General features: G+C 42.8%; 2 protein-coding genes across 2 annotated transcripts; both read left to right on the top strand.

Annotated features, from left to right (window-relative positions):
- Window positions 1–2680: 2680 nt before the first annotated feature.
- Window positions 2681–21381, top strand: LOC115137377 (uncharacterized). The gene is made up of 6 exons (XM_065024873.1): window positions 2681–3180; window positions 10778–10908; window positions 11116–11298; window positions 16179–16343; window positions 16723–16834; window positions 20074–21381. The coding sequence occupies exons 1-6, from the start codon at window positions 2886–2888 to the stop codon at window positions 21033–21035; spliced, it is 1848 nt and encodes a 615-aa protein (XP_064880945.1). The 5' UTR covers window positions 2681–2885; the 3' UTR covers window positions 21036–21381.
- LOC135574057 (gastrula zinc finger protein XlCGF17.1-like) lies at window positions 11305–16158 on the top strand. The gene has a single exon (XM_065024876.1). The coding sequence runs from the start codon at window positions 11476–11478 to the stop codon at window positions 12484–12486; it is 1011 nt and encodes a 336-aa protein (XP_064880948.1). The 5' UTR covers window positions 11305–11475; the 3' UTR covers window positions 12487–16158.

Here is a 21381-nt window from a genome sequence, read left to right on the forward strand (position 1 = left end):
TGTGGCCCCACCCTGGGCTTCAGCCTTCACAGAGACTGGTGGTAGTCTATCAGCAAGTCTGTCTTCTCCGACAGGGTCTTGTTTAATGCCTGGTGACTGGGTTCATAGAAAGTCTGAAGCTGGACCTATGTCTAGCCTTCCTCAGTTACCTCCTGGTTACCCCACCAATATAGACATGGTCAGGTTGCACGTTCACCAGAAGAGTTACATAGCCTATAACACAGCACACAATCCAAACAACATCCAGTCAAGGAGGGGCCTCAAAGACTAACCACCTGAACCACCTCTGGTGTTATTGGGTCACAACATGGGAGGCCGAGCATTAGGACGGACGCCGACAAGCCGTATGCCTGCCCCATATGTGGAAAGCGCTTCGCTGAGGCGAACTATGTGAAGGACCACCAGACTGTTCACACCAAGGACAGGCCCTTCAATTGTAAGCGGTGTTAAGGCGTCTGCATGCTTCCCAGCCAAAACCGTTTGGAAGAGTTTGTGCATATATTATGAGGCAAGTTACTGGTCAACAGTAGAGATTCTTCATTAAAGTCTTTGTCATTCAACGAGAGACGACTAGTTGTGCACATTTTTACATTGAGATATACAGCACCAAACATCTTAGTTAGCTGTGAAATTGCGCAACTAAGATCTCGGCAAAAGCGTCCAATTTAATGACAGATTTCTTGAGTTATCTTAGATTAACACAGACTATTTTGAGGAAGTGTAGACTGGCTACAGCGTCTCAAAATGGACAAACGGTACTATTGCTGTTTTTTTGTGGGTTTTTTTTCAAGCTAAGGTCTTAAGGGACTTGTTCGGTTAGGCGCCACACGAACTGAAGAATGCTGACGCCTTTACAAGAGCTTCTCCTTCGGGAGTAACCTTATCTGACACAGGAGTGTCCACAATGGGGAGACATTGTAGCACTGTGGCTTGGGATGTACACAGGGATTTTCTGGGAACCATTCTTTAGCTGACATTATTATAGTTATCATATGAAGTGTCTTGGTAAGAGGGTAATTAACCCTTATTTACCTTACTGAGGTCATTTAGATAGAATAAAGTAATTATATTATTTTGTACTGTATTCTTGCCAACACACTGTTCTTTCTAATCAAATCTGCTCTGAGCTTGAAAAGTGGTGATCAAAGGAGATTTGATGTAACGTAATAAGCTGTACCGTAATTCAAAGAACAGTGTGCAATACCTTTTTCATTGAACCACACCCTTGAGTTATGACGCCAACAAATAAAATGCTTTGTCTTCAGTGTAATTACATGTTCCTCTCCTGAGCAGTCGACAGATGAACTCTCAGAAATTGAAGGAAAGTGAATAGGAATTATCAGGAAAATGCCCAAAGATGAATTAGGCCCAGTGGGAGTACAATTTGTGGAGAGCATGCTAGAGGATACAGAGACTTCCAGTCATCGTGCTAAAGCTAGTTAGCATTGGCTTGAAAAACTATGGTATCCACTAGTTCATCTGACTCTGGGGAAGTAGTATCCTGAAGTATCCCTTTAATTGTACTGCACAGATGTAATGGATATCCCTGAAGAATGAATTGGTAGTAGCAGCAGAGAAGTTTAAAATGTACTTTTTGGGTCACCAGCCACTGTGGCAGGTAGAGAAAAAAACTACCAGCCACTCAGATATTTTTTTACCAGTCAAAATAGTTTAGTGCCATAATGACATACTAAAAACGGATGACCGTGCTTTGTAATGTTTCTAAACAAGAAATGTATTAATAAGAAGTAATGTGGTATATTGCTCAATTTCATTTAAAAAATGTGTGACTTCAGTCTTTTAACCAAAATATCAGCTGAGACAAAATATTCAGCTACCTCTTTAATGTTGGGAGGGCGTCTCTTCGCTATCAGTTCAAGCAGCAGACTCTAACGTTGAAAAACAACAGAGTTTATGAACAAAACGATGTAAACTGCCAAGAACATGAGGCCAAAGTCTCACTTTGTGGACTTTAGAGTAAATTATATCAACTTTTATGCCTGTGGATAGCGCCTCCAAAAATGAATCTATTTTAGCGCACAGCTCTCTTGCCAGGAAGTGTTGCGTCTTGATGTGGGATGTAGGATTCGTATTTATTTGTGCGATTAACATCTATGACACAAAACAGCAGAAATACTTTGAACCGCTACTGCAGCATTTTTCTATAATAAATCGCCCCTCGCACATATGCTCATACTTCTTACTATTTTTATTAGCAAATGTAATGCTCGCAACGTGGCTGGTAAAATAAGACATTCTTACCTCAATCTAATTTTATACCTTGCCTAACATCAATATTTGTGATTTTTTTAAGCACTTATGTAATTTTAAAAAAGCACAAAGGCTTCATAATTCATAAAGCTCATGTTAACTAACTGATATTACCTCAGAGAACAAAACCTCCTAAGCCTTTCCCCATAGGAATGGCTGAATGAACCAGAGGTAATTCGTTCCGTTTTTTAGGACTACCAGCTGTCGAGCTCTACACATCGAGGTATAATGGGGGCGCTCTAATATGGAATAAACGGTGGTGCAATTGCTTCGACTCGACCCCCGCTCCCCCCAACTTCTCCCCCCTTTTTTTGTTTTTTTTTGTTGTACAAATGTGCAATGCACTTTCCGAACTGTGAAAGGCAGCAATACGCAACAAAACGTATAGTCTGCCGGAAAACCACACGAAGAAGTAGTAGACGGAAGTGAACAGTGACCAAGAACGCTTTCCATGTTAGCGTTTCTTTTGTTATTTAGACATTTATTAACACCTTGGAACTCAAAATATGATTAATTTAACTGCACAGTATCACTTATGTACCCCGGGTAGTGTTTAATTAGCGTTGAAGACAGGACTTGGTTGATATAGGTGATATACTTAACGTTAGCTAACAATGGCTACCTGTAACTCTAATGTTATGGTTTTTCACACTCAAATGGCCTCCATCATGGAGGTGCTAGCAAATGCAGCCGTTGCAGAAATCTGTAAACTCGTAGATGACGACTATGCAGTGTTTCGTTTGGAAATGACTCAAAGCCAGAAAGAAAACAGGGCATTGCGGAGGAAACTACAGCTACTTGAACTGAAGGTGACACGGGAGCGCGCAGAGAGGACAACGCGAGAGCGCGTCCTCGCCAGTCGTCCCAGTAGTGTCAAGATCCTCGACCGATACAGAGGAATGGCAAGAGGTACATTTAGCAGAAGGCAGAGGCTGTGGGGCATGTCGTCCCGTTCCCATCTGCGCATGTGTTCAGATGTCTTACCCAGAGTTGGGTCTTGGTCAGTTTTTGGATAGTGTGCCAAACTTCCCCTGATTACTTAGCTAGCTGCCGTGCATTTCTTTCCATGTTACGTTTATTTTACCAGGCAGGTCAATTAATAACAAATACTTCTTGCAGCAAGACAATATTCTAACCAGATTTTTGATTTACTGAATTTCCTATTGTCATGCTCAATTAAAATAATGTGATGCATGGAACATAATCAATAAATAGTATGTCAAGAATTTATTAAAGTGTTACGCAGCGCATGTGTCCCCGACCTCCCCCAGATAGCATATGAAAGTGTCAGCATTGAGCAAATTTTAACATGCAGCTGGCCAAGAACAGAGCAGCACATTTAGCTCTCCAGCTCTCCATCAGAGGGCTAATTTCAATACTATGCATACTCTTGTCTAAGAGTTGAGGAGAGACCGACTGCATCGCTTCTCGTTTTAATAAGAAACAATGTGTTAAATTCCAAATAGCTTGCATAGTCAACTTACACACAGCACTGACACAGACCCCACCAAGCCGCACTGCTTCTTGACACACTGCTCGCTTAACCTGGAAGACAGCCGCACCAATATGTCGGAGGAAACACCGTACAGCTGGCGACCTGAAGTCAGCGTGCATGCGCCCGGCCTCAAGGAGTCTCTAGCGCGCGATGGGACAAGGACATCCCAGCCGGCCAAACCCACCCCTAACCCGGACGACGCGAGGACAATTGTGCGCCGTCTCATGGTTCTCCCGGTTGCGGCTGGCTGCGACACAGCCTGGGATCGAACTCGGATCTGGAGTGAACTCTCTAGCACTGCGATGCAATGCCTTAAACCTTTGTGCCACTTGGGAGGCCCCAGAAATAGCTTTTGATTTTTATAATATAGCCTATATGTGGTGTTCAATGCAAGCCTACATATACAGTTGAAGTCGGAAGTTTACATACACCTTAGCCAAATACATTTAAACTCACTTTCACAATTCCTGACATTTAATCCCAGTAAAAATTCCCTGTCTTAGGTCAGTTAGGATCACCACTTTATTTTAAGCCTGAAATGTCAGAATAATTGTAGAGCGAATGATTTATTTCAGCTTTTATTTCTTTTCGTCACATTCCCAGTGGGTCAGAAGTTTACATACACTCAATTATTATTTGGTAGCATTGCCTTTAAATTGTTTAACTTGAGTCAAACGTTTCGGGTAGCCTTCCACAATAAGTTGGGTGAATTTTGGCCCATTCCTACTGACAAGAGTTGGTGTAACTGAGTCAGTTTTGTAGGCTTTTCTCAGTTCTGCCCACAAATTGTCTATAGGATTGAGGTCAGGGCTTTGTGATGGCCACTCCAATACCTTGCCTCTTGTCCTTAAGCCATTTTGCCACAACTTTGGAAGTATGCTTGGGGTCATTGTCCATTTGGAAGACCCATCTGTGACCAAGCTTTAACTTCCTGACTGATGTCTTGAGATGTTGCTTCAATATATCCACATCATTTTCCTACCTCATGATGCCATCTATTTTGTGAAGTGCACCAGTTCCTCCTGCAGTAAAGCACCCCCACAACATGATGCTGCCACCCCCGTGCTTCACGGTTGGGATGGTGTTCTTTGGCTTGCAAGCCTGCCCCTTTATCCTCCAAACATAACGATGCAAACTGTAGTCTGGCTTTTTTATAGCGGTTTGCAGCAGTGGCTTCTTCCTTGCTGAGCGGCCTTTCAGGTTACATCGATATAGGAGTCATTTTACTGTGGATATCGATATTTCTTTACCTATTTCCTCCAGCATCTTCATAAGGCCCTTTGCTGTTGTTCTGGGATTGATTTGCACTTTTCGCACCAAAGTACGTTCATCTCTAGGAGACAAGGATTCACATCAATGCGCTATGTAGATATCAATAAGAAGTCATATACGTATCGCCATAGACTACACCACTGCTGTCATCCTTACCTTCAAGTTGGATAATCTTTGGATGCCGACAGCAGTCGCACCATTGGAAGCCTACAAAAGCCTATTTCTGCTCTTTTCCCGGGATCCATCAAACACATTTGGTGTGTCATCATAGTGGTCTCTGATTTGTGGTCAGACTCACTCAGGTGGAACAAACTTAAAAACTTGCGACTTTATCAATGCTGATTTGAATGTCATTGAGAAAACAGGAATGCAATTTTTTCTCTCGCAAACATCCTTTTGAATTTAAAAGTAATCCTCGAAGTATCAAAAGTATCTAATCTGATTACAATATTTTTGCTGGTAATGTAACAGATTAGTTACCGATTTTTGTAATCCCTTACTCCCAGCCCTGTATATAACTGGCCTAATAACTCGCCAACGAGCAAGGAATATCAACTAATGTGCACACACGCGGCAATAATCTCTGATCTGAAAAGTGCATTCACTCGTATGTTTGAAAGACCGCTCGTAGGCTAGCTACCCCGCCAATAGAATTCTACTCCGTTGCGCTATGGCTCTGCCTACAAGAAAATCACAAACTCAGTCTTGTAAAGTTAGATTTGTTTTGGTTTGTTGCATTGAAAAGGGGCTGATTTATAATGTTGATTCGATCACAGAAAAAACATTGATTTATATAATGCAAACTAATGGGGTGAACTCAGTGAAGTTAAATCTCTTGGTCTCTGCAGAGGACTGGCATTTCTTCTGAGCAGCAGTCCTTCGATGAGTTTTAACGGCTGTTGGCAACCAATCAATGTTGCATTACTGCCACCTACTTAGACTGAAGTACAACTCCCTTATACAGTGCTTGAATGAATAAATAAATAATAACCCTACCTTCGAACACTACACTCACAAAAAAACACCACCCTACTCCACTATTTAAATCTATTTAGTCCTACCTCAGGCCAACAACCTGGAAGGATGGGACACCACCACTCAACACACCCTGTAACTCTTCTGATGTCAAGTCTCGCAAACCTAAATACCTCTGCAGCTGCCACCACAACCTCAATTTTCTGTGACTTATGTTCCATCCGTGCAGTACAGTTGATAACTATAATCTGTTCTATAAATGCTAAAAATCTAATCTTACTGAAACATATTACTTGTTGGCCTATCCCTCTCTACTGGTACATATCTACTACTCACACCACTCCTCTCAGGATCCCTCTCCCTTGACCCATCTTCTTCTACTTTCTTCACTGCCTCAGCATATGACAACTTCTGCACTACTCTAACCCTGGAAACCTCAAACTGCCTCTCTCGCACCAGACATTTCTGATCCCCAGTCCCATGGGCACCACTACAATTAACACATACCACCACTTTCCCCAATGCTACACATTCCTTTGTCTCATGCCCTTCTGCACACTTCTCACACCTAGGAACCTCCCTCCAACACACTGCTGCCACATGCCCAGAGCAGCATTTCTGGAGGAGGTTCGTATCTTAGAGGGAACATTGGTTGTGGGTCCCCTGGATGTCAGCCCCCGCCAGATAGCATATGAACAGGTTATAAACCATAGCAAATGGGTAGAATTGCAGGAAATGAGCTTGAAATGAGCAAAATGCATAAAATACCATGAGATTAGCTATAAAACTGCACATTTACCTTGGAGATACAGAGGAGTCCGGTATTATTGAAACCCTTGATAACGATGAGAAAAAGGACTGTAAAATAAATTATTCAAATACTGAGCTATATTGTATGACTTTTTTGGAGGGGGAATTTATATTATTTTCACCACCACTGGTGGTCTAGTCATCTGACCAAAGCACCGCTTCCAATCCAATTTACAATGCTGTTTAGCAAACTCCAGGTGTTTACATTTTTTGGACGACATTAAAATGGTGGGTTTGGAGTTGAAATGAGGATGCACGAGCAGAAAATAACCCCATACCTACTGTGAACAAGGGTGTAGACCATTCCTCCATACAGAATCCTTCCAAAATCTTGATATCCTTCGTCTGCACTTATGGACTGCCTTCTTCAATTCAAACTATGTTTTTAATAGGTTTTAACATTTACATTTACATTTAAGTCATTTAGCAGACGCTCTTATCCAGAGCGACTTACAAATTGGTGCGTTCACCTTAAGACATCCAGTGGAACAGCCACTTTACAATAGTGCATCTAAATCTTTTAAGGGGGGTGAGAAGGATTACTTTATCCTATCCTAGGTATTCCTGAAAGAGGTGGGGTTTCAGGTGTCTCCGGAAGGTGGTGATTGACTCCGCTGTCCTGGCATCGTGAGGGAGTTTGTTCCACCATTGGGGGGGCCAGAGCAGCGAACAGTTTTGACTGGGCTGCGCGGGAACTGTACTTCCTCAGTGGTAGGGAGGCGAGCAGGCCAGAGGTGGATGAACGCAGTGCCCTTGTTTGGGTGTAGGGCCTGATCAGAGCCTGGAGGTACTGAGGTGCCGTTCCCCTCACAGCTCCGTAGGCAAGCACCATGGTCTTGTAGCGGATGCGAGCTTCAACTGGAAGCCAGTGGAGAGAGCGGAGGAGCGGGGTGACGTGAGAGAACTTGGGAAGGTTGAACACCAGACGGGCTGCGGCGTTCTGGATGAGTTGTAGGGGTTTAATGGCACAGGCAGGGAGCCCAGCCAACAGCGAGTTGCAGTAATCCAGACGGGAGATGACAAGTGCCTGGATTAGGACCTGCGCTGCTTCCTGTGTGAGGCAGGGTCGTACTCTGCGGATGTTGTAGAGCATGAACCTACAAGAACGGGCCACCGCCTTGATGTTAGTTGAGAACGACAGGGTGTTGTCCAGGATCACGCCAAGGTTCTTAGCGCTCTGGGAGGAGGACACAATGGAGTTGTCAACCGTGATGGCGAGATCATGGAATGGGCAGTCCTTCCCCGGGAGGAAGAGCAGCTCCGTCTTGCCGAGGTTCAGCTTGAGCTTTTAAGTCCGGAGACTGAGATGGCCATTGCAATTAACCATTTCTTTGTGGATTTTGATGTTTGCTTGGGGTTATTGTCTTGCTGGAAGATCCATTTGCTGTCAAGTTTTAGTCTCCTGGCAGAGGCAACCAGGTTTTTGGAAAAAATATCCTGATACTGAGTAAAGTTCATTATGCCATTGACCATTACAAGGGCACCAGGACCAGTGGAAGCAAAATAGAGCCATAACATCAAAGATCCACCACCCTATATTACAATGGCAGTTTGAAGTGATGCAAATTCTTTTTTTTTGGCATATCTAATTTCAATCAGTTCTTTTTCCTGCAGTCTGAACAGCCAAAAAGCACATGGAATCATATATTTCAAGCCATACAAATCTGATTCCTGTTCATGCGAACAGTCAAATCTGATTTATTTTCCCTCAAGTGGTTTTTAGACTTATTTAGCATATCTTGTTGTCTGCTAGCTACTCTGTTGACAGTTTTGACAATAACATGTTGTAGCGAGCTAGCTAGTTGACTGCTGTGACTAGCCAAAAAGGACTCGTTTTGAAAGTTGGATCTTTAAGTGTTCTTACACTATGATTTTGAACATTCAAAGCAACTGGGAAACGTCCATAGCAGGCATTGTTGTCACCTTAGCTTGCTACATACAGTGCCTTGCGAAAGTATTCGCCCCCCTTGAACTTTGCGACCTTTTGCCACATTTCAGGCTTCAAACATAAAGATATAAAACTGTATTTTTTTGTGAAGAATCAACAACAAATCAACATTTATTGGATAATTCAAACTTTTTTAACAAATCAAAAACTAAAAAATTGGGCGTGCAAAATTATTCAGCCCCTTTACTTTCAGTGCAGCAAACTCTCTCCAGAAGTTCAGTGAGGATCTCTGAATGATCCAATGTTGACCTAAATGACTAATGATGATAAATACAATCCACCTGTGTGTAATCAAGTCTCCGTATAAATGCACCTGCACTGTGATAGTCTCAGAGGTCCGTTAAAAGCGCAGAGAGCATCATGAAGAACAAGGAACACACCAGGCAGGTCCGAGATACTGTTGTGAAGAAGTTTAAAGCCGGATTTGGATACAAAAAGATTTCCCAAGATTTAAACATCCCAAGGAGCACTGTGCAAGCGATAATATTGAAATGGAAGGAGTATCAGACCACTGCAAATCTACCAAGACCTGGCCGTCCCTCTAAACTTTCAGCTCATACAAGGAGAAGACTGATCAGAGATGCAGCCAAGAGGCCCATGATCACTCTGGATGAACTGCAGAGATCTACAGCTGAGGTGGGAGACTCTGTCCATAGGACAACAATCAGTCGTATATTGCACAAATCTGGCCTTTATGGAAGAGTGGCAAGAAGAAATCCATTTCTTAAAGATATCCATAAAAAGTGTCGTTTAAAGTTTGCCACAAGCCACCTGGGAGACACACCAAACATGTGGAAGAAGGTGCTCTGGTCAGATGAAACCAAAATTGAACTTTTTGGCAACAATGCAAAATGTTATGTTTGTCGTAAAAGCAACACAGCTCATCACCCTGAACACACCATCCCCACTGTCAAACATGGTGGTGGCAGCATCATGGTTTGGGCCTGCTTTTCTTCAGCAGGGACAGGGAAGATGGTTAAAATTGATGGGAAGATGGATGGAGCCAAATACAGGACCATTCTGGAAGAAAACCTGATGGAGTCTGCAAAAGACCTGAGACTGGGACGGAGATTTGTCTTCCAACAAGACAATGATCCAAAACATAAAGCAAAATCTACAATGGAATGGTTAAAAAATAAACATATCCAGGTGTTAGAATGGCCAAGTCAAAGTCCAGACCTGAATCCAATCGAGAATCTGTGGAAAGAACTGAAAACTGCTGTTCACAAATGCTCTCCATCCAACCTCACTGAGCTCGAGCTGTTTTGCAAGGAGGAATGGGGAAAAATGTCAGTCTCTCGATGTGCAAAACTGATAGAGACATACCCCAAGCGACTTACAGCTGTAATCGCAGCAAAAGGTGGGCTACAAAGTATTAACTTAAGGGGGCTGAATAATTTTGCACGCCCAATTTTTCAGTTTTTGATTTGTTAAAAAAGTTTGAAATATCCAATAAATGTCGTTCCACTTCATGATTGTGTCCCACTTGTTGTTAATTCTTCACAAAAAGTTTTATATCTTTATGTTTGAAGCCTGAAATGTGGCAAAAGGTCGCAAAGTTCAAGGGGGCCGAATACTTTTGCAAGGCACTTTAACTTCTGAGTGATAGGAACCATGTGCACCACCACCAATCAGCCTACAGAACTGCGCACACACCCGTCGTTACTATGACAACTGGCGTAGCCATGACAGTAAATGACTGCTGTCTGAATTTGGCCATTTGTAACTTGCTGTTTGGACAGTCAGAGTTCCAAAACAGATTTGAAAACTAAACGGATTTGAGCATTAAGGCCTGCAGTGTGAACAGGGCTTTAGTTCCATGCCCCCTGACATTATCCTCACAAGGTGAGGTATTGAAAGGTATTAAAAACAGGATTGTCAATAATGTTAACCCCTACGCTTTTTGAGAATTGTATTCATTACTTGTTGAACAAAATCTATTTCTCTGAGCAATTGTATTATTATAAAACATAACCACCCATTTCCCCCCCCAATAACTCTCTTAGGTGAAGGACATCTCACTGGAGGCCACATGAGCTTTGTGAAGCCTGCAGGACACAAAACATGGAGAGATGACCAACCCATACCTATAGATGAGGGGAGTGGAACCTCAAACCAGCATGTTATTGTGATCGAGGTTAGTGTCATAGTGTAACATAAAAAATGACAGTACATCAAATGTGGCCTGTTTTATTTCAGAAAGGCTCCTCTTAGCTATTCACTTGCTTACATGTACATCCTGATGTATCTGCCATAGGGGAGCTTGTGAGACTTCCCTATGGCATTGTTATCCAATCCAATTCAACTCATGTACCTGTAATAACCTCCTCTCTTCATGTGTCAGTCTGCAGATGCAGAGGCTACAGGTCCTGGAGGATCGTCTTTGGTCAAGCAGGAAAGGACTGAAGGAGAGCACCGACGACACAGCAGAGACATCCAGATTGTGGCGGCTGGAGTGGCGCCCCCTCTAGCCACGGAGGACCTCGTCACCGCGCCCCAGCCCATGGCCCTATGCAGGATCACGGAGGTCAGTGGAACGCTGAATGCCGTCCTCAAGTCAGAGAAAGACACCGAGACTTTAATTGTAACACAAAGGTTCTTACGCACAGGACCTGACCACAGATCAGACCCAGAGAGACTGGGACCACTGGGCTGTCCTGTACCTGGCTCAGAGTATTTACTTTATGGTAACCCAAGCCTTAGGATGGTTCATTCCCATCGGGACTCAGGTGACACGTTAGAGACTGGCAATGATCTGTCATGTTCTTACACTACAGAGATGGACCCTGGCAACATGCCCTTGGGTTTAGAGACACAGACTGATCTGTCTAGAGGGGACTGGAACCGGCACAGTAGTAGGGTGTACTCTGAAGGCTGCCTAGATAAGAAAGGGGAGGTTATAGTCGATGAGAGGACTGTCAAAGTGAAGGGCGAGGCTCCTCTGACATGGAATGTAGACGAGACTCGCTTAGGAGATGGACACTCACAGGGCAGAGATTTCTTAGATTACAGGGAAATCTTAGAGACAAATCCAAATATCGCGACCCACTCCCCTTTACACACGTTCAGGGAACGTGACCCAGTGTCCATGTCGATGGGGCCTTTCGATTCACAGAGCCGGGACCTTTTCGAACAGGTTTTGAACTCAAATTACCAAAGGCCCAAGGTTTTGGGAGGTGGAGCAAAATCAGGCGATAGTAAAGAGAAGCAGTTCCTCTGCATGTTCTGTAACGAAGGCTTCAATTGCCCACAGAAGGTAGAGATCCACCAGAGGGTCCACATAGGGGTGAAACCCTTCAGCTGTACCCAGTGTCATATGCACTTTGCTGAGGCTGGCAACCTGAAGAGGCACCAGAAGGTCCACACAGGGGAGAAACCCTTCAGCTGTGTCCAGTGTCACATGCGCTTCACCCAGGCTGGTGACCTGAAGAGGCACCAGAGGGTCCACACAGGGGAGAAACCCTTCAGCTGTGTCCAGTGTCACATGCGCTTCACCCAGGCTTGTGACCTGAAGAGGCACCAGAGGGTCCACACAGGGGAGAAACCCTTCAGCTGTACCCAGTGCCACATGTGCTTCACCCAGGCTGGCAACCTAAAGATGCACCTGAAGGTCCACACGGGAGAAAGGCCATTTGCCTGTACGCACTGTGTGAAAAGGTTCTCAGAGAGGAGATGCCTTAGGATACACCAGCTGAAAAAACATTCCACTCTATAACATAGAAAGTAACTATTCCACTCGATAGCCTCTGGCACTTAGATCTAACCCTGCATTAAAGACAAAAATACATTTTCATTAATGTCAGCAGATGCGTTTAGAGTAACGAGAGTAACATATTTCAGTGTTGAATATTCCTGTGTAAATATTACATCCAGACATTGTGTGATACAATGCATATGGAAAGTATTCAGACCCCTTGACTTCTTCCACATTTTGTTACTTTACAGCCTTATTCTAAAATGGATTAAATATATTTTTTTCCTCATTAATCTACACAGAATACCCCATAATGACAAAGCAAAAATAGTTTTTTTGACTAAATTTATAAAAAATAAACTGAAATATCACATTTACATAAGTATTCAGATCCTTTACTCAGTTCTTTGTCGAAGCACCTTTGGCAGCGATTACATCCTTGAGTCTTCCTGGATATGACGCTACAAGCTTGGCACACCTGTATTTGGGGAGATTATTCCATTCTTCTTTACAGATCCTCAAGTGCTGTAAGGTTGGATTGGAGTGTCGCTGCACAGCTATTTTCAGGTCTCTCCAGGGATGTTCAATTGGGTTTAAGTCTGGGCTCTGGTTGGGTTACTCAAGGACATTCAGAGACTTGTCCCGAAGCCACTCTTGGCTGTGTGCTTAGGGTTATTATCCTGTTGGAAGGTGAACCTTCGCCCCCAGTCTGAGGACCTGAGCGCTCTGGAGCAGGTTTTCATCAAGAATCTCTCTGTACTTTGCTCCGTTCATATTTCCCTCGATCCTGACTAGTCTCCCAGTCCCTGCCTACCGCTGAAAAACATCCCCACAGCATGATGCTTCACAGTAGGGATTGTGCCAGGTTTCCTCCAGACGTGACACTTGGCATTCAGGCCAAAGAGTTCAATCTTGGTTTCATCAGACCAGAGAATCTTGTTTCTCATGGTCAGAGTCCTTTAGGTGCCACTTGGCAAACTCGAAGTGAGCTGTCATGTGCATTTTACTGAGGAGTGGCTTCAGTCTGGCCACTCTGCTATAAAAGCCTGATTGGTGGAGTGCTGCGGAGATGGTTGTCCTTCTGGAAGTTTCTCCCACCTCCACAGAGGAACTCTGCTGCTCTGTCACAGCGACCATCGGGTTCTTGGTCACCTCCCTGACCTCCACTGTGTTCTTGGGAACCTTCAACGCTGCAGACATTTTTTGGTCCCCTTCCCCAGATCTGTGCCTCGACACAATCCTGTCTCGGAGCTCTACGGACAATTTCTTCGACCTCATGGCTTGATTTTTGCTTTGACATGGACTGTCAACTGTGGGACCTTTATATAGACCGGTGTGTGCCTTTCCAAATCATGTCTAATCAATTGAATTTACCACAGGTGGACTCCAATCAATTTGTAGAAACTTCTCAAGGGTGATCAATGGAAACAGGATGCACCCGTGCTCAATTTTGAGTCTCATAGCAAAGGGTCTGAATTTGCAAACATTCTAAAAACCTGCTTTTGCTTTGACATTATGGGGTGTTGTGTGTAGATTGATGAGGGACTTTTTTTTTTTTAATCAATTTTAAAATAAGGCTGAAATGTAACAAAACGTTGAGGGATCTGAATGCTTTCTGAATGCACTGTATATAAGGCATATATATACTGAACAAAAATATAAATGCAACATGTAAAGTGTTGGTCCCATGTTTCATCAGCTGAAGCTACCAGAACTTTACCATATGCACAAAAAGGTAATTTCTCTCAAATGTGTTTACATCCCTGTTAGTGAGTATTTCTCCTCTGCCAAGATAACCCATCCACCTGACAAGTATGGCATATCAAGAAACTGATTAAACAGCATGATCATTACACAGGTGCACCTTGTACTGGGGACAATAAAAGGTCATTTTAAAATGTGCTGTTTTGTCACACAACACAATGTCACAGATGTCTCAATGCCAGATACATTTTTTTGTGTGTATTTTACCCCACTTTTTCTCACCAATTTCGATCTAGTCTCATTACTTGAATTCCCCAACTGACTCAGGAGGCGAAGGTTGAGTCCTACGTCCTCTGAAACATGACCCGCCTAACCGCGCTCCTTAACACCCGCCAGCTTAACCCGGAACCCAGCTGCACCAATGTGTCGGAGGAAACACTGTTCAACTGTCAGCCTGCAGGCACCCGTTCCACCACATGGAGTCACTAAAGCACGATGAGCCAAGTAAAGCCTCCCCGGCCAAACCCTCCCCTAACCCCGACGAAGCTGGGCCAATTGTTCGCCGTCCTATGGGACTCCCGCCGGTTTTGGCACAGCCCGGGAATGAACCTGAGTCTGTAATAGCACCTTTAGCACTTCTATCCAGTGCCTTAGACCGCTGCGCCACTCTGGAAGCCCAGATGTCTCAAGTTTTGAGGGCGCGTGCAATTGGCATGCTGACTGCAGGAATGTCCACCTGAGCTGTTACCAATTGAATGTTCACTTCTCTACCATAAGCTGCCTCAGCGGTTTGCTGATGTCATGATTGTGAACAGAATGCCCCATGGTGACGGTGGGCTGATGGTATGGGCAGGCATAAGCTACGGCCAACGAACACAATTGCATTTATCGATGGCAATTTGAATGCACAGAGATACCATGATAAGATCCTGAGGCCAATTGTCTTGCCATTCATCTGCCGCCATTTCAGCATGATAATGCACCAGTTTTTCCTTGGCCTGCATACTCACCAGACATGTCAACCATTGAGCATGTTTGGGATGTTCTGGATCGACTTGTACGACAGCGTGTTCCAGTTCTCGCTAATATCCAGCAACTTCGCACAGCCATTGAAGAGCAGTGGGACAACATTCCACAGGCCTCAGTCAACAAACAGCCTGATCAACACTATGTGAAGGAGATGTGTCATGCTGCATGAGGCAAATGGTGGTCACACCAAATACAGACAGACTGGTTTTCTGATCCACACTCTGCTTTTATTTAAAGATATCTTTGACGAACAGATGCATATCTGTATTCCCAGTCATGTGAAATCCATAGATTAGGGCCTAATGAATTTATTTCATTTGACTGATTTCCTTTTATGAACTGCTGTGTGCATATTTTTATTCAGTATATAAGCTTAAAATGTCTGTTATATATTGTGTTTGTACTGTGTAGGCTATATGTTCACATCCCTATTTCATTACTTCCATTCAACTGCTTTATTTCTTTCCCAAGACACTTTTAATGAGAAAATTAATGCAGTTTATCAAGTTCATGCGATTTCTTTGTTGATGTGTGTGATTTTCACATGGTGGATTTAAAACTTGTTTGTTTAATAAATACAAAATGGGACTTTTCATTTGGACTTTCATTGAATCTCTCTTTAGTATACATCACATTTGATATCACCCTATTCTGCATACACCCAACAGTGCTTTATAACCAATATACACTTACTAAATCTACCTACACATACCCACACAATAACAAACACCTACTGTACACGTCAACATAGGTTAGTCAGGTTTGTCTGACTTATTATAGCTGACTCATTCATCCACATCATCATATTTTTGTCCAACATGATGGGTTTATCAGCAATGAAGTCATTCTGTAACTACAGTATAGGACTCAAACGTAGTTGGGATGGGTAAACACTCCATGTTGAAAGTCTGTTTATTATCTGTGTGTACATACCTGAGGGAGTGTATGTCTGTGTAATCTGTATCACCTGTCTCTTCCAGGAGGAGGAGGGTCCAGAGGTGCTGCTGGTGAAGGAGGAGGGGTGTGAGGAGGGTCTGGGGAACCCTGAGTTGACCATGGTCATGGAGGACAACCAGACTACACCACCTCCTGAACCCACAGAGGAACCAGCTGAGCAGCACAGGACCACATACAGTCTCACTGAGGTGAGCCCACTGAACTACTGTCTTAATGGTGTTAGGTCAGGGTTTGTATCCACAAAGCCACTCCGAGTATTAGTGCGGATCTAGGATCATTTTAGCCTTTTCGATCATACTGAATAAGATTATATAGACAGGTGGGGACTTGATCCTCGATCAGCAATTCTATTTTGAGACTCTTTATGGATACGGGCCCAGGTCTTGATTAATTTTGTCTTAAGTGTGGAACCATTCCTTACAATTATCAATCCATTAAAGAGTGTAATAGCATTACATTTACATGTTACATAGCAATCCCCCATTGCCCAATCAGAAGATGCTCCATAGTAGGGTGCTAATATCAGATTTCTTGATCCAACATCCTCTCACTCTGTATCTCTTACAGTCAGTAGACATGGACGATGGGAAGCCTGATCTGCTGCTGGTCAAAGATGAGACAATTGAAGACGGACCAGAGAGTATTGATCTGCTGAGTGGACTAAAGATGGGGGATCAAGGTAAGGGAGAAATACATATAGCCTACATACAGTAATAGATATTCAATGGGAATAGTGATAAGCCTGGCTATTATTTTTTTCTTCATTCATAAAATGAAATCAATACAAGTTATGTTTACCTTCAAAAGTTTCAAGTTGTATATGTCGAATGCACAAGCATAGTGAAATGCTTAACTTGCAAGCCCAACCCAACAGTGCAGTATTCAATATCAAATAGTATAACTAATAAAGAAAAAGTATTTTAAAAAAAAGAGAAATAAGAGAGGAAGCTGTATACAGGGTCAGTGCAGGTACCAAATGTACAATGTTACCGGATACTGGAATATTTGAGGTAGATGCAGTGCCTTCGGTAAGTATTCACAACAGTGGCGGTCAGTGCCAGAGCATGGCCTTAACACCTTATTAGAGCATATTGAATGACTGTCATTCATATTCCATTCATCCAGCACAATGTAACATCGACAGGTTTAGGATACTACATGATACTCAAATTTCCCCTATACCCATCATGAGGTTGCTACAAAAGGTCAAGAGAAAAATTAGTCATTAAGACAGTTGACACATTCAATACCGCCTTGCACACTCTTGCCTGCATCTAGCTGATCTAGGGTGTAGTCATTAGTCCTACATTTGCAAATGAGAGTTTCTATTTGCCAAATTTAGTTATGTTTATTCCCGTTTCGTTCCGTTTAAGAAATGCTTTTCAACAGAATCAGCTGAATGAATACACTCCTGATCACCGCAAACACAGTTCACTTTCATAGCAGCCACATACAAAAAGCATGATCATTTGCTCGTTGTATAATTCCTACTCGCACCTATGCGCTCTCCTCCTGTCACCTTTTCCCTTGGCTTGTGGACTTTCCAAGCCATAACTGCTAACCGCCACACACAGCCTACATCACTGTCACCTAACGTCATAGTCAACATATTTAGCTACTAGCATTACTAAACCAGCCACAAACGTTAGTGTACAGCAGGCAGTTTAGCATTTACACCGGCAGGCCCCGGTGGCAATAAATTAATAAAAACCAAAAGCTTATCTTGGGAGAGTTTCAGTGTTAGATAGCCATATCCAGCTAGCTAACATAGCATCTCACTCTGTTTGAGCCAGGTGTTTGAGTAAGCTAAACCAACTAGTGGCATTCGCTAGGTAGATAATTGAAAGTGAAAGTAAAAAAATAAAAAATATAGCTAGCTCTCTTTCTTAATCCTCCATTTTTTTAAATGTATTTGTTAAAACTGTTCAACTCCTCACTACATTTTATGCACTGCAGTTACAGCTAGCTGTAGCTTATGCTTTCAGTACTAGATTCGTTCTCTGATCCTTTGATTTGGTCGACAACAGTTCATACTGCAAGAGCTCTGATAGTTTGGAGGACGTCCTCCGGACGTTGTCATAATTACTGTGAAAGTCTATGGAAGGGGGTGAGAACCATGAATATTTTGTATTGAAGTCAATATACCTAGAGGAAGATGGAAACTAGCTGTCCTCCGGCTACACCATGGTGCCACCCCAGAGAGTGCTGTTAAGGTTACTGTAGACCTTTATTGCAAAAGTGTGTTTTTAAACAGTTATTTGGTAACATGAATATATTTAGTATAGTTTTATCTAAAAATGATAACTTTTTAAAAATGTTTAACGATTTTTATTTTTATGTAATTCACTGAGGAGGTCCCCTCCTCCTCTGAGGAGCCTTCCCTGATTCGCACCCCTTGAGATTTTCCACGTTTTGTTGTATTACAGCCTGAATTTAAGATGTATTATATTGAGATTTTTTTTGTCACTGGCCTACACACAATAACCCATAATGTCATAGTGGAATTCATTAAAAATTAAAAGCTGAAATATCTTAAGTCAATAAGTATTCAACCCCTTTGTTAGGGCAAGCCTAAATAAGTTCAGGAGTAAACATTTGCTTAAAAGTCACATAAGTTGCATGGACTCACTTTGTGTGCAGTAAGTGTGTAACATATATTTTTTTATGACTAGCTCATCTCTGTACCCCACACATATAATTATCTGTAAGGTCCCTCAGTTGAGAAGTGAATTTCAAACACAGATTCAACCAGGGAGGTTTTCCAATGTCTCGCAAAGAAGAGCACCTATTGGTAAAAAAAAAGAAAAAAAAGTTGACATTGAATATCCCTTTGAGCATGAAGTTATTAATTACACTTTGGATGATATATATACACACACACACACACACACACACACACACACACACACACACACACACACACACACACACACACACACACACACAGTCACTACAAAGGTATAGATGTCTTTCCTAACTCAGTTGCCGAGAAGAAAGAAACCGCTCAGGGGTTTCACCATGAGGCCAATGGTGAATTTAAAACAGTTGCAGAGTTTAATGGCTGTGATAGGAGAAAACTGAGGATGTATCAACAACATTGTAGTTATTCCACAGTACTAACCTAATTGACAGAGTAAAAAGCCTGTACAGAATAAAATATTCCAAAACATGCATACTGTTTGAAATAAGGCAATACCGCATAATATGAAAACATGTTTTAAAAATATATTAGCAAATGTATTGAAAATGAAATATAGAAATATCTAATTTACATAAGTATTCACCCCCCTGAGTCAATACTTTGTAGAAGCACCATTGGCAGCGGTCTCTAATAAGAGTTTTCCACACCTGGATTGTGTAACAATTGTGCTTCATATTTGCAAAATTCTTCAAGCTCTGTCAAATGGGTTGTTGATCATTGCTAGACAACAATTTTCAGGTCTTACCATAGATTTTAAAGTAGATTTAAGTAAAAAACTAACTTGGTCACTCAGGAACATTCACTGTCTTATTGGTAAGCAGTGCTTATTGGTAAGCAGTGTAGATTTGGCCTTGTGTTTTAGGTTATTGTCCTGCCGAAAGGAAAATTTATCTCCCAGTGTCTGGTGGAAAGCAGACTAAACCAGGTTTTCGTCTAGGGTTTTGCCTGGGCTAAGCTCCCTTCCGGTTGAGATGGTTGAGATTTTAGATTTTTTTTTCATCCATTTTGAAATCAGGCTCTAACAACAAAATGTGGAATAAGTGAAGGGTTATGAATACTTTCATGTAGACAGGGATTAGGAGAAAATCCTAAAACAAAAATCCACAAAACACACATAATAATGTATGAACTTGACCAGGTAATTGACAAAAAAAATACTCCACATGTAGAGTTCTCTGCCATGTTTGTAAAGTCTATTTTGTAACCTCTCCCTGCAGGTAGTTGGCTGGAGGCTAACAGGGGAGACTGGGCAGCCATCTTGAATTCCCAGACCCAGACGGGTGCAGTCAAGGACCCAGGGGACAACATCACTGAGCAGGGCAGAACCGGAGGCGACATAGTGGAGGTCAGTGGATGGGACAGCATCCTCAACTCTGGACTTGGGAACAACACTGTTAACCACAACCAGAAACAGACATGCGAACACGAAACAACAGCTGACCTTAGTCTGTATGACAACAGACTGTCTGAGACCAGGGAGAGGCGTAGATTTGGTCTGCAAGGACGGGGACGTGTCCGTATGCAGCGGGAGAGAATAGACACAGACTCGGCTAGCGATGCTCCGTCCTGCTCCTATAGTTGTGATTCAGAGAGACTGATGACGCCTCAGGTTAACCCCTTAACAGGTGCTGCCTTCAGCCTGCCTTCTATAGGATCTATCAACTGGAACATGGACCCTGCGAAAACACAGACCCTCCCTGGCCTTCATCCTCCTCACACTCTCCTTATGTTAAACCAGACCTCAGACAGTGCCAGTGCCTCAACACTAAATGGCTACACAAACCCATTGACAAATGACATTAGTGGTGAAGCTATCATCATATCCGGTGGCAAAGAGAAGCACTTCTCATGTTCGTTCTGTGGGAAAGCCTTCAATTTCCGCAAACAGCTGGAGATCCACCAGAGGACGCACACGGGGGAGAAACCTTTCGGCTGTCACCTGTGCCGAGCCAGTTTCTCCCACTCGTTCACCCTGAAGAGGCATCAGCGGGTCCACACAGGGGAGAAACCCTATACCTGCCCTCACTGTGAGAAGAGGTTCTCCCACCAGCACCATCTGAAGAGGCATTTGAAGGTCCATACGGGAGAGAGGCCGTTCGCCTGCACTCATTGTGGGAAGAGGTTCTCAGACAGAAGCTACCTCAGGATACACCAGCAGAAAAACCATTCCCATCTATAACATAGAAAGTAACTATTCCACTTGATAGCTACTGACATTTAGATCAGACCATGCATGAAAGACAAATATGCATTTTTTGTTGTCAGCAGAAAAGATCCACAAATGCATTTGGAATAACAAGAGTAATCGATTTCAGATTTTCATCTAGACTTGTACAGTGCCTTCAGAAAGTATTCATAGCCCTTGACGTTTTCCACATTTTGTTATGTTACAATGTGGGATTAAAGTGGATTTAATTGTAATTTTTATGTTAACAATCTACACAAAATACTCTTTAATGTCAGTGTAAGAACAATTCTAGTTGTTTGTAAAACATTTATGAAAAATAAAACATTAATATACTGTA

Source organism: Oncorhynchus nerka, linkage group LG11 (genome assembly GCF_034236695.1).
Source record: "Oncorhynchus nerka isolate Pitt River linkage group LG11, Oner_Uvic_2.0, whole genome shotgun sequence".
Lineage (NCBI taxonomy): Eukaryota > Metazoa > Chordata > Actinopteri > Salmoniformes > Salmonidae > Oncorhynchus > Oncorhynchus nerka.

Bases quoted from the DNA above. Each gene is read 5' to 3' on its own strand.
- LOC115137377 (XM_065024873.1), top strand. From the start codon at position 2,886: ATGGCTACCTGTAACTCTAATGTTATGGTTTTTCACACTCAAATGGCC. The intron at 10,909-11,115 runs GTTAGTGTCATA...TTCATGTGTCAG, and splicing joins AGCATGTTATTGTGATCGAG to TCTGCAGATGCAGAGGCTAC. The intron at 16,344-16,722 runs GTGAGCCCACTG...TATCTCTTACAG, and splicing joins CCACATACAGTCTCACTGAG to TCAGTAGACATGGACGATGG.
- LOC135574057 (XM_065024876.1), top strand. From the start codon at position 11,476: ATGGTTCATTCCCATCGGGACTCAGGTGACACGTTAGAGACTGGCAAT.